General features: G+C 46.6%; 2 protein-coding genes across 3 annotated transcripts in view; both read left to right on the forward strand.

Moving 5' to 3' along the window:
• The window catches only part of si:ch211-246m6.5 (von Willebrand factor D and EGF domain-containing protein), a 28,815-nt gene extending 20,452 nt beyond the window's left edge, over positions 1-8,363 (forward strand). The window contains exons 20-32 of the mRNA XM_067260975.1: positions 60-248; positions 1,562-1,732; positions 2,776-3,609; positions 3,868-3,963; positions 4,075-4,170; positions 4,485-4,580; positions 4,677-4,772; positions 4,935-5,030; positions 5,419-5,514; positions 6,050-6,145; positions 6,380-6,475; positions 7,451-7,548; positions 7,881-8,363. Coding sequence (XP_067117076.1) covers positions 60-248; positions 1,562-1,732; positions 2,776-3,609; positions 3,868-3,963; positions 4,075-4,170; positions 4,485-4,580; positions 4,677-4,772; positions 4,935-5,030; positions 5,419-5,514; positions 6,050-6,145; positions 6,380-6,475; positions 7,451-7,548; positions 7,881-7,901 — 2,081 coding nt within the window. The 3' untranslated portion in view covers positions 7,902-8,363. The remainder of the gene's footprint in view (positions 1-59; positions 249-1,561; positions 1,733-2,775; positions 3,610-3,867; positions 3,964-4,074; positions 4,171-4,484; positions 4,581-4,676; positions 4,773-4,934; positions 5,031-5,418; positions 5,515-6,049; positions 6,146-6,379; positions 6,476-7,450; positions 7,549-7,880) is intronic.
• A 2,819-nt stretch (positions 8,364-11,182) lies between these two features.
• si:ch211-246m6.4 (transcription factor 15) lies at positions 11,183-12,981 on the forward strand. 2 transcript variants are annotated; one of them, XM_067260574.1, is made up of 3 exons: positions 11,183-11,812; positions 11,973-12,054; positions 12,243-12,981. In XM_067260574.1, the coding sequence occupies exons 1-2, from the start codon at positions 11,183-11,185 to the stop codon at positions 12,003-12,005; spliced, it is 663 nt and encodes a 220-aa protein (XP_067116675.1). In that variant the 3' UTR covers positions 12,006-12,054; positions 12,243-12,981. The 2 variants fall into 2 exon arrangements, with proteins under 2 accessions (XP_067116675.1, XP_067116674.1); XM_067260573.1 differs by having other exon boundaries at positions 11,973-12,981.
• Positions 12,982-13,275: the final 294 nt, after the last annotated feature.

A 13,275-nucleotide genomic window follows, 5' to 3' on the forward strand; every position in this document is an offset into this window, starting at 1 on the left:
TTCTCTCCTGTTCTCTCCGCTCAACCCCTCCAACTATCCCCCTCTCTCTTCCTATCCAGCTCTGAATCCAGTCATCCCCAGCACTGAGACCCCTGCCCCTTTAACTGTCAACAAGAGGCCCAACACCAGCCCCAACCCTCATCCTCCACCCAGGATGCACACGGTCAGGCCCAGACACCCACAGAGCAGCACAGTGGCTGGGAAGGCCCCGGCTGTACCTCCCCCTCCTGGTCGTGCTCGTGGCATCGGTAAGCAGACCGCTGAGTATTGGTCTCACTGTCACTGTGCTCATACTGGTGGAGGTGCATGGGTAGTTGATGAGTGTCGCCCCACTTGTCATCTGGTTTGTCCTGCGGGTGTTCTGGGGTCGGTTTCAATGTCAATTGGCAAATGTGAGGCTCTTGACTGACACTTGAGGTTCAATTATTCAGTCACACGATACATATATCTAGGTTATTATGATAAGCCCTAATATAATCAGTCCGGCACCCAATTGGGCACTACAACATTATTAGCAGCCGCAGCTTGCAGGGTTGTTAATGACATTCTGTCATCGCACTTAAAGGGTGGTGGTGAGATTGAAACCCGTTGCGGCAAGATACCGTGCTCCATGAGCGGGATCCTCTCGCTCCCGTCATCTCGGGGTTTTGTGCTGACCTCGTTGAAAACGAAACCCCGTTTTACAAGCCATGAGCGCCAAGGTGTTCCATCACGCTCGGGATAAATCTCTTTTTCATCGGGGACAGCTGGTCCATTTCACTCACGATTTCCCCCCCTCCCGGTGAAGTGACACTTTGTTGGGGCGTCACAGAAAAGAGAAAGGGCTGTCAAAGCCTGTACCTGTCCGCAAGGTAAATGGCCGTCATTTTGCCTCAGTGCACTGGGCTCTCCTCAGCAAATGAGTCATGACGTAGTCGTAGTCCTTGATAAATGTTCCGGTGATCAGACTGAGCACAGCTGATAATGTGCAAGACGGCCAAGGACATGGGCAAGGTAAGTAAGCAATCTTGATTGAAGTTGGCTTCGGTGTCAGCAGATTTCGTTTGTAAAGGACACTTCGTGGCTTGGGGACTAATAGGGTGATTTGCGTATTTCGGCGCTCTCGGCTGGGGGCCAGGTGGAGGGATGCAGGCCAGTGAGTGATGTTGGGTCTGGGGAGGAGATAAGGCATCGTTGGGGTTGCTCACCCCTGACCCCCTTCTTGACCACCTGACCCTGATCCTTAGCAAGCATTTATTCCCCAATTATCCCAAATCCTTACAATTCTCCCAGTAAAGCAATTAAAGCATTAAAGAAAACTAAGATAACATGACTGAATTTTTTTAAACAAAAGTGCAATTAGCAGACACAGTTTTTTTTTTAATGAACTGCAGTTCTGCAACCTTCATGTCTAGACTTAATGAGATACATCCTGGTAGGTTGTATACACATGGTGCTTTAAGATTCTTTAAATTGCTGCATTTCCTGGAATCATCACTAATTATTAAACATACAAACAAAGACATGACTGAGTCACTCTGTGTACTGTATGACGTACAGCATTAAATGAACTGTTTCCAAGGTCCTGGGTTGGGCCAGGCGCTGAACGTGACAGCCTCCTGTGCCACAAGGCCTTGTTTCCCAGGAGTCCAGTGCATCGATCGTCGTCCACCATACGCCGGTTATGTCTGCAGCCGCTGCCCTCCAGGTCTCCACGGCAACGGGCGAACATGCACAAAAAAACCTCAAACAAGTAAGGCTGCCAACCTATTCTACTTTCCCTTTTTGTTTACATGTGGAATTTCATCTTTCGCAAAGACCTTTGCTAACAATTGACATAAAACTGAAAAATACAATGCCAAAAGTTTGTAAGCCCTTGGGCTAAGCATTATCAATGTGACGGATCTGCAATAAATAAATAAATAAATAAATTCTAGGAATATTATCAGGATTTGTTGTATACCAGCCTAACCTTCTTGCACTCCCATGTTACTTTCAGTCCAAGATAATAAATTGATGTTAGTGGAATAGGCTTCTTCAGGCATTTATCTTTCATGAAAAATACAAATGTTTTATTCAGAGTAAAAGTTATATCCTTAGCCATCAGTAGAGTGGCCAGACAACACACTCTTGTGTGGATGTTTTCCCAGTTTCTACCTCCGTTGTCTCGACAGCCTCTTTGATTGAAACAAAGAGGTTCTTCAGTGTATCTGTCTCCATCAAAAAGAACCCTGCCTAACTGTAAAAACGTTTCCTAACTGTCTCTTTGAATCAGTGGCCAGCTCCAATGCAGCGTTTTCAAAAAAGGATTTCTTAATTGCACATTTGTCATGTGGGGTGTTAACAACTCTGTCAGCCCAAACTGGGCACTCCTAGGAGACAGTGCCATTTCTGTTTTGGGGGTATGTATGCCATTGCTTTGTGGGTATCTGGTTTGGTAGTATAGGGCCCAATGCGTGGCTGAGATTTCTCCAACATGAATGTGTCAGGCTCTATAGGGAGTGTGGTCGTTTGTCTGCGAAGTCTCGGGTGGCTGAGTGGCATGTCAACATCTGTTGTAGGGGCTTATGGGACAATTCTCCAACTCCCAAACAGACTGTCTAGTTTAATTCCAACCAGGTTCTGTCACTAATGCAGCTGTGATTTTGAACAGATTGCCTCATCTTTGTTTTTCTCTTACTCTGGTTTTGCACTGTAAAACAGAGTGTTGCAGTGTCTAATATTGTGAAACATATTCATTTCAGAGACAATTTGCTGTAAACAACTTAATGTCTCTCATCTCCACTCTGTCCTCAGCTGGCCCCAAGCTTTCTCAGCCACTGATCCCAGGCAAGAGCAGTCGATCCCAGCACAACCGCAGTCAAGTCTTCCAGGTACACCTGCCTGTGATGCCCTCCAGGCATGGAGTCAAACGTCAGTTCATGCCTGTCTCACGGCCCTATCAGAACCCAGCACGCCCAGCCACCTCCCCCCCCCAAAGACCTGTGACGGCGAGAAAAGAGGTCACCCTGCCATCTAGACACACACCTGGTTCATCCGTCAATGCCCTCCGCCTCACCACGGGCACCCGTCACGGTGCCCACCCCAGGATGAATGCCAAAGTGGCAAATGACGGTACCAGCACGACTTCCTTCAAGGTGACCCCCAGAGAGGCTGGCGGAGGCATGCTGAGTGCCAACTTCGCCAAGGAGACGGAGAGCAGCCGGCAGACAGCCCAGCAGAGCCTCAACACGGCGAGGCCCACCTTGACCAGGCCCTGGACCCCCCCAAAAGCCGTGGCCCCGCTGACTGCGGCCCTCACCGCCTTCTCCTACTCCCTTTCCGAGGCAGAGTTCTCCGCTGACGGAGATCTGACAGGGCCGGACTCCGACCCTCCAGACCCGCCCCAGCCCCAGCCGGCTCTGACCCTCACCACCCCGGCCAGGCGGGTAACTCTCCCAGGCCATTACACCTCAGCCTTGCACCGGGTCTCACCTCCATTTCCCAGGACCAGTGTGACAGAAAGGTGGCCGCTCTCCTGCGCTGACCTACCCTGCTTCCCTGGGGTCCAGTGCGAGACCACCAAAGATGGGCGTTTCCGCTGCGGAAGATGCCCCCTTGGTTACACCGGAGACGGACAAGCATGCAGAGGTAGCGCAGCTCCGCAACCGCCATAAACGTTGTTCGCATCAATTCTGATGTCCTTCAAGCATGTTACTTTGCTAAATTGTAGCCGGTTAAACAATAATTGAAATGAAAAGTCCTTGCCGGTAGCTGGTTCGTGCAGATGCCGTCTATCATAGCAGAGAGGTTTTCTGAGGATGATGTGTTTATACAGCCACGGTTGGGGGGGTTGGAGGTAGATGTAAGCAGGTTTAATTGGCATGCGGTGCCACCCCTTGTCTCCAGCTGTGTGCAGGCATGCGTGTGGCAGGAACATGGAGTGCGCGGCTCCCAACACATGCCGCTGTAAAGCAGGCTACACCGGCCTCAACTGTCAGACAGGTAACCCGCTCTGGGCTATCGAATCATCAGTCAACTCGATTCTTTGATTTACGTCGACCCCAAAAATGTATTCACAAATGTGTTCCGAGTCTGATTTCTCTCCCCTTTCAGCGATCTGCAAGCCCGTGTGCAAGAACACGGGCCGGTGCGTCGCCCCCGGTGTGTGTGAGTGCGAGAGAGGCTATCACGGGGAGACTTGCGAGGAAGGTAAGCTCTCTCTCTCCAGCCTCATTAGTGGGCTTCATCAGAGGTCTGTCAACTGCAGCACCTGACGAGAGTCTTGCAGCCAGTCCTTTAGGTCACATCCCCGCAGAAAGTACAGGTCGCTCATCATGGAGAGAGCCATCCCCATAGTCAGGTGTGTGGGCGTGCTTTCCTTTGAAACTCCCGTCTTGAGACCTGAAGCACTACTGCCATCTACAGATCACCGCAAGACGAGATAGTTTAGCTAGACCAGTATCCCCCTCCCCATCCCAGTCGCCCTCGTCCGGTTGTAGTGACTGGTTTCCATGACTCCACAGCTCTGTGTTCTCTGCCTTGTGAACACGGTGGCACCTGTGTGGGGCCACATACCTGCTCGTGCCCCTACGGCTTCGTCGGACCCAGATGTGAAACCAGTGAGTGCACACAGCGATCGATGGTTCAGTGTCTTTGCTAGTCAAGTCAAAAGTGTGACATCTCATTTGTCTACTATCTCTCTCTTTCTTCCCCAGTGGTGTGTAACCGACACTGTCACAATGGAGGTGAGTGTGTGTCCCCGGACGAGTGCACTTGCCTGCGTGGGTGGACTGGACCCTCTTGTGAATCAGGTATTTTAGTTTCTCTCTCTCTATCTCTCTTTCTCTCTCTATTTCTATCTCTGTTGTGTGTGTGCGTCTTGGTAGAATCGCGCCAAGGAAGATATTCCCTTAAGGAATTTGCATGACTGTCAGTAATTTAGCTGCTTGACGGCTGTGTTGTTTCACTTGCAGCTCTGTGTTCCCCCCTGTGTCTGAACGGAGCAACGTGTGTCCGCCCCGACACCTGTGCTTGTCCGCACGGCTTCTACGGGGCCCAGTGTCAAAACGGTAACTCTTCTAACTGGCGACAGCGCCCTTGGCCTCGCGCGTACCACACCGATTCATGGGCTGGCAGGCAGGCAGCACGAACAGGCTGAATGTTCCAATGATTATGTCGTATGAGAGGAAAACTAATCCTCTAGACTGACAGGAGCTTAGTGGAGATGTGTTTGATGTGAGGAGATCCATCAGGATCCTGGCAGTTATCCAATCTGCCCAATAGTAGCGACGTTTCTCCAGATAACTCTGAGTTTCTACAGCTCCAGCCCCAGAAAAAAAACAGCTTTATTGACCTGTGGTCATGTGTCTTGGTCTGTGAAATTTGTGTTGCATCTCTTTGTCCCGCTCTCCGTCACCCTCTCTCTCTCCCTCCCTCGGCCTGCCGTCGCTACCTCAGCTGTGTGCAGCCCGCCCTGTACCAATGGGGGCCTCTGCATGCGCAACAACGTCTGCTCCTGCCCCGAAGGATACACCGGGGGACGCTGCGAGAAGAGTGAGTCCAGCCCCCCCCCCCCCCATTATCATCATCCATTACATGCCATATGTGTGTCGGCCTGCCAACAAGACTGCCACGCGGGGGGTGCAGTTACCGCCGCCTGTCGTTAATGTACAACATCTTGGCGAGTAAATTGAGCCATATGGATAAGAGGAAGCTTTTGATGGCGGGACAGAAAGCGGGGGTTTAGATGGAGGGGCTGGAGGGGCTGGGATTCTGAGCTGCGAGCCACACGTGGGGAATTGAACCTGGGTACGGAGTGATACTATGTAATTGCCGAGGGAATTCTACTCTACACCATTTGTAACTCAGACACACGCGCACAATGTTTCTGTTGAGGGGTTCAATGTAACTGTAGCAACGTGCTATTATGGGATGTGAGAGCTGTACAATGGGTTTATTCCAACCATTTCATCCACTGAATGGTTTTAGTTTTTTCTGGAGAGCATTATGCTAAAAGTGAATCTTTCTCCCTCTATATTTCTCCTTTGCTCTCTCTCTCTCTCTCTCCCTCTGTCGTGCACCCTGCTAGGTGTGTGCGAGCCCCTGTGTGTGAACGGAGGGAGGTGTGTCGGCCCTAACGTGTGTGACTGTCCGTCTGGCTGGAGTGGGCAGCGCTGTGAGAAACGTAAGTCGACGTCTCAAATGTGAGACGGCAAACAGGTCCGCACGTGGAAACGGTCAACGAGTCGTCTGGTGTGTCAAACCGTGGCCTCGCAAGGCAATGATTTGGCATGTGCAAACAACATGTGCAAACAACAATGACTATTTGCAGCCTCTAAAAGAATACACTGATGAGCAAGTTACAGGGTTATTCTTGCATCCACTTATGAATTATTATTTTTTTGCATTGTCTTCTCAGCCACGTGTCTGCAGAGGTGTTTGAACGGAGGCGAGTGTGTGGGCCCTAACACCTGCCACTGCTCCCAGGGGTGGCAGGGCATGCTGTGCCAAATCCGTAAGTATTCTCCCAGTGAGACACGTGCACACGACTGCAATCACACCAGCGCACACGTCCCCCAGAGAACCAAACGTGTTTCATTAATAAGTCGGAAATAGCATTCAATTGCATCTCATTGCCTTTCAGTAACATTGTTCACCGACAGGACCACCTGAATTGAATACCATTGTTGCCATGTCCCCTTGACCCTGTGTGTGGCTGGCCCACAGCCAAGTGTCTGCTGTAGTAGCATTGTTAAGCTCCCTAGTCTACAGCAGCCATAGTGATTGGCTAGTTTATGTGTTATAATGAGGATCCGATACAGTCCTTGCTTCATAAGCCTCCTCTGTTGGTTTACATACTCAAGTATGCCAACTCTGTAACTTGGTATGAGTTTGGGACCGGACACTAGTCAGCAGTCAGTTGAGGACCTGCTATGTGGTGACAAAATTGGTTTCTTTCTTATTACAGTGTCACTAATGTTGGTTATATTGAGCCTTTTCTGCAACTACTCTAAATTGTATCTTTAAGCGGCCAAATCTTGACATGCATGAATGAATGTGCAGATGAATTGGTGTCTAACTCCCCATAAAGAAAAGTGACCAACAATAAAGATGATTCACCGTTTATATTTGTTTATTCACTCGAGCCAGGCAGTGTTTATAGAGGCTGTGAAACCACTAATGGTTGGAAGTAAATTCCAAAGTATACCCCAGAGTAATATCTGTACTTACAACAAGAAGCAGAAAGACTCACTTATTGGCATTAACATGGATAATAATTTTATATTGTTTGTTTTTTAAGGGGGGGGGGGGGGGGGATTATGGGAAGATTATGGTCACTGTGTTGTCCTAACTGCATTTGACGATGATATGAGCAGAGATTAGTATCAGCTCTGTGGTTATGTCATTATCAGGGCGTCACAGCTGATTTAGCTTTTGCCTCTTCCTAGGCCACCGTGACACATTGTGATTCCTTCTGTCGTTTTAACAGCTCTCTGCGAACAGAAGTGCCTTTATGGGAGCCGCTGTGTCCAACCTAGCGTCTGTGCGTGCAGAAAGGGATATTCAGGGCCGCTATGTGCCAGGAAGGTAATAAGCACCTCACCACACGCATACACGGCCAGGATATGTGAAATTATTATTTCATATTAACATTCAGCTAGGTAGCCTAACTAGTGAGGTAGCTGAACTGTGAGGGAAAATGAGTAACTTACTTTTTCATACTGAAAAGCAATCATGCAGCAAAATAAAATGGAAGTAATCACTGGGAATTACATTGAGACACTCCAACTTCACCTAAGTGAAGTGAGGCCTGATTCATAACTCATCTTACTGTGATAATGTCAGAAATCTCTTATTGTACAGTCCATGGCTTTGGCTACAGAGTGGTGGCGGATGGTAAAAATAGCTACTTTTTTCAGCTTCCTAGTCCGAGAGGCTGATGTACCAATTTTGAACAATGTGTACTGAAGAACCTGGAGCATACGTCTTTACAGAGCCACTTCCCAGGGAACTCCAGTATATCTAATTCCATTGTCATTTTGTACTCTAAATAGTAGAAATACAATTTCCAAAGTACATTATGTATAAAGATTATATGTCTAATGGTATTGTACAAGTCAACAACTCAATTTCCATTATCTTTTTAAAAATGAAACTGTTAAACTATTTTGGTCAACAAATATTTGTCACACAAATTATGTCATATTGTGATATCGTAAATCTTCTGTGTCTGTAGCATTAAATGAAGCAGACCAACATACATTTACAAACAGGATGACTCATTTATGAACCAATAGATCTTGTTTTATATTAACTTATTTGGTTTTGAGATTATATTGTGTATTGAAGTGTTGTATACAGTATGTCCTCCATATACTGTATGTTTGTTATTTTTTAATAAAAGGGGAAGTGTGTTAAAATTCATAATTTTATACAAGCCTTGATTCCAATGTTTTTTACTCATGTAAGGCTTCAGACTTTCACCTTAGTGCTGTGTACTGTCTGATTTGTTTTCGGCATCACTGTGCACTGTATTATGGTAGTCTGCTGGTCACTGATTTTTTTACTGTATTGATGTGTTGGTTGGATGATGCAAACACTTGGGAGATTCACCTTACAGGTGTCACAAATGGTACAGCTATTCCGTCAGTGCCACCTGTCTTTGACACAAGTAATTATTTTTCACAGGAATTATTGTTTACTTTTTTCCCTTTTCCTGACTGTGCCCTTCTTCATAGTCTTTACTGGTAATTAGATAAGTGGCCCTTGAACCATTCATGAATGGCTAATGGAGAGGCTTTTGTTCAAATTAAGTTCACTTACAGTTTTTCTCAGTTGTTAACACACAAAAGCAATTTTCACAACCTTCACTTCATGTACCACTTGCTCGACCCAATTTGGCACTACTTCAACCTCCCTTATCAGCATTAGACTCTGACTTTCCTTCTTTACACGGACTGAAAGAGAAGCACACCGTGGAGGAAGAACACACTTTCACAGCCGAACAGGAGACTGACATTGTAAATATGGTTCGTGAGAACAACGCTATCACACTCCGACAAATACAAACTAGGATTCTGGCTGACCATGCTACATTCAGGAACGTCCAGACCGTCAGCTTCTCTACATTGGACCGTATTCTTCGCAGGAATGCCATGCGGATGAAACAGGTGTACAGGGTCCCATTCGACCGGAACACAGACCGCATCAAGGAGTGTGGATGAGGCCCTCTGGCCAGACAAGAACCGGAGGCATGATGCCCTGTGGCAAAATATGGCTTGTGTGTACCAAATGAAAACACAAGTTCCATTTTGTGAACAGGTAAGAGATTTGATGGGTAAAGAGTTATCTTCCAAAGGGAGTGTCAGGTTTAGTATTTTGTGTGTGAGGTTTTCAGTTTTGTGTGTGCCGTTTTGAGAAAGCCGTTATTGTTTTGAGAAACGTGTGTTAACAATTGTGAAAAACTGTAATGAACATTTGGTTTCCATCTCTAATGCTTTCAGTCCTTCTGTGACCTGGCCTGACATCAGAGGGTCAAAGCGTGACCCTGGACCCCAAATGGGGTTACAATACTATGCTCACTGATTCCACCGTGGTGGGTGTGGATGAGGGGCCAATTTTGGAAATGTTGACCCCCCTGTCCATAACTCCTAATGGCTGGTCTGTCTGTGACTCTTTTTGTGGCCAACACATTTCTGTAGCCTAAGCATGCTGTTAAATGATAACATCTGCAATTTACTGCCATCTAGTGACGCAAGTGCCATCTAGTGACACAAGTGTACACTACATTAGTGTAGCCTAGAAAAGAATTAGGCACCAACTAATCAAATTGCAAATAAAAAAAGCTAAATTGTTGAAATACTGACTTCTATGGTCAATGGAAATACCTTCTGAACCAGAAAACACTCATCAATAAATCCCAGGTCTTAGTTAATACTTTGTCACGCTGTAGATGTGACATACAAACATGGGTTCAATACTGCAGGAGCGACTCGATCACCGCCTCAGGCTTTGCAGAGCGCTTCCTGTAGAGAGATGAATTTATCACTTTACCCCAGACAACTGATAGCTGATATCAAGCTTCACGATTTCTGAGAACTGCAACTTATGTCGAGAAGAACATTTCCATAATTGAAAACAAAGAGGATCTCGGAGTGGAGACTTGCTCATAGGCTCTGGCAGCCTCCTAAATGGGGAAACAGTAAAAACAATAAAATAAATGTTACTCCTCTCATGAAGGTGCCAGTAATGGATCTTGTGATAGTAATTACTCTAGGCAGAGCCCAGCAGTGTCCTATCACCACACACCTGTCATCCTGCAAGTTAGACACACACCTACCTGTTACACATGCATCTACCCCCACCCCAAGTCTTCCAGATTTTTCCACTAGATGGAAGCAGACAGTTATTGACTTGGGAGAGCTTTTTTGTGAAAATCACAAGTCAAAAGACATCATCTTTGTTTGCATGGTAGGTAGATAGATGATGATGATGCCAGAGCAGTACTGAGTGACATTGGACTTGCACAGTAGAAACCCAATGCGTGTATGGTGTTGTGGGCCTGTTATGAGGGAGGCATAAACTGAACAACATTGATGAATAGCAGGACATACACTACAGTTGTCTCACCTGTTGCCTTTATTGTACAATAGTTGTTAGGTGGTAAGCAGCATATAGATAGCTAGATGATGTGTTGAGAGCCTATTTATGTCACTTCAGTTACAATATCTTTCTTCTCAATGGTGATAATGAATGTCTAACTGCTGTAACCATTTTCCCAACTTTAGGTCTTTCCTTCCACTTTCCGGTCGAACTGAGAATGCCTTCTGTATGCTTCTGAGATTTTCTTTTCCAAATTTTATTATTTATTCCATCCGTGAAACACCCTCTTGTCTACATTTACTACAAGAGAATGCATTTAACTGAAATGATGTCAATAGCATACATTGCATGAATTTACTTATATATAATTCCGTATTGACATTGAAAATGGAGGGGACCTTGTTTACCTGCGCTGCAAGAGGCCATGTGTCGGCTCTCCTCCAGCCTTCGCCTCGGCACTGTGGACTGTAAAAAAGTCTGCAGAGGGAGGGGATATATATAAACCTCGAGCCTCTGAAGACCACGACAGCGACAGGTGGCTCCTAGGCTCCACCTGTCTTCCTTTTTCCAGAGGCTGCATGGTGGTGGCCCAGAAAGGATCCGTCATTCAAGAAATGGCATGCTGGTCTGCCAAGGGGACGGAGCGGACCCCCCGTCACCGGATCGGAGGCAGCTGGTCCCAGGTGCTATTTTCACTCTGCATAAAGTGATGGGCAGCCACAATCCCCTCCATGGAACAGTCCGAGTCCACAGTCACCCCTGGTCCACCATGAAGTCCACAGGGAGCGACAAGGGCACCCAGCCCGATGGCTTCCCGTCCGACCTGGATGAGTTGGACAGCGACAGTGAGAGCTCCGACAACAAGTCTACGGGCGGAGGCTGCAGCCCGCGTCGGGGCAGCGAAGGGCCCAGGCAGAGAGGAGGCAGGCGACTGACCGGCATCAGCAAACAGAGACAGGCAGCCAACGCGCGGGAGAGAGACCGGACCCACAGCGTAAACACCGCCTTCACGGCGCTGCGCACCCTCATTCCCACAGAACCCGCAGATAGGAAGCTGTCCAAGATTGAGACGCTTCGCTTGGCGTCCAGCTACATCTCCCACCTGGCTAACGTGCTGCTGCTAGGGGAGGACTGTCTGGATGGACAGCCCTGCCTCAGGTACCAGAGCATCCTCCAGAACAGCACCAACATCAGCAATCCCTCGCTAAGGCCCATATGCACTTTCTGTCTCGGTAATCAGAGGAAACTGGTGAGTTCTCGACTCTATTCTTCGAGTGGCTGTTTTGACATTGTTTCATTATAGACAACAAAATGTACAATAGTATAAGCTTTTTTTTTTATTGTAATAAGAGTAGGCCAATCAAATTCACGGTCGTCTGTGGTTGTTTACCATTTCTCTGCCTTCACAGCTCAGAGATGGAGAAAAGCGTGCGACTGTCTGACGTGGGCTCAAACTGTCAAGGACGCAAGCAAGCACACTAATGTTTACATGTAAAGAAATCTAGAACTGAAATAGAAAATATAAGATGAAACTTTGTATATATTTGAAAGATTTTAGGATAGTAACACTGAAATGCACTTTCCGCTCCCTACGTGTACGTCTTATCCCATGTTTCGGTGTAATGTAACTTGAGCCCATCTCTTAAGTTGCACCTGACATGCAGCTATTTTTGTTACAGCCCCACTGCTCCTAAAAAACAGCCCTGCCACCACCCAACCCGTCACATGACGGTAACAGTAGCCTGGTGGTGGTGGTCTTGTACAGACAGACTCTTGGAATCTGATGCCAACTTCATCGTCACTATCTTAAAAGGATTCTTTGAGGTCTGATGCTGAACCTAATATGGCAATAATAATTAGCTTGAATCCATGTTAATTTAAACAATCTAACCACGCAGTCCCTTTCGGCATTATACAAAGTGTGATTGATCATGCTATTGTAATGAAACTGATGGACTCAAACACACTTTATGGAAGAAATCAGTTGTAAACCGAGATTTGGGGTGTTAAACAGTATGTTGATAAATGTTTACTAGCATCCATTGCACAATTCTTTTCACATTTCATTATTTGTTTGTGCAACATGTTACTTTGTTCCTTTCAATGATTTGATAAACAGCACTGTATGGCTCAGGTAGATCACCTGAGATTGGGATATGGTTTTCCAGGAGAATATTGTACCCACCCTGGAATTGTTACCTCAAAGACCCCTGAATGTATTTAATACAACTGGACTGTATAGGCCTACCTCTCAATCTATTATTTTTAACATTGTATAAAACTACAGTACTTGAATACCTCATGTCCACAATGAAAATTGTCATTTGCACATAGCAAAATCTGCTTGAGAGAAATGTATTTTTGTACAGTAAAAATACTTGTGTATTATTTAATTTGTCAATAAACTGTCAAATTATTCTCCTGTTGCACTATGCTTTCAGCAACTTATTTCACACGTGTATAATGTACCGAGAAGCAAATCATGGAATTTGCTTTACAGGATCTTTAAGACATTTAAGACCATGAAGGGAGTCAGGTGGCTGAGCGGTTAGGGAATTGGGCTAGTGATCTGAAGGTTGCCAGTTCGATTCCCAGCCGTGCCAAATGACGGTGTCCTTGGGCAAGGCACTTCACCCTACTTGCCTCGGGGTTCCCTGTACTTACTGTAAATTGCTCTGGATAAGAGCGTCTGCTAAATGTAAATTAAATGTA

The sequence above is a fragment of the Osmerus mordax genome, chromosome 22, assembly GCF_038355195.1.
Source record: "Osmerus mordax isolate fOsmMor3 chromosome 22, fOsmMor3.pri, whole genome shotgun sequence".
NCBI lineage: Eukaryota > Metazoa > Chordata > Actinopteri > Osmeriformes > Osmeridae > Osmerus > Osmerus mordax.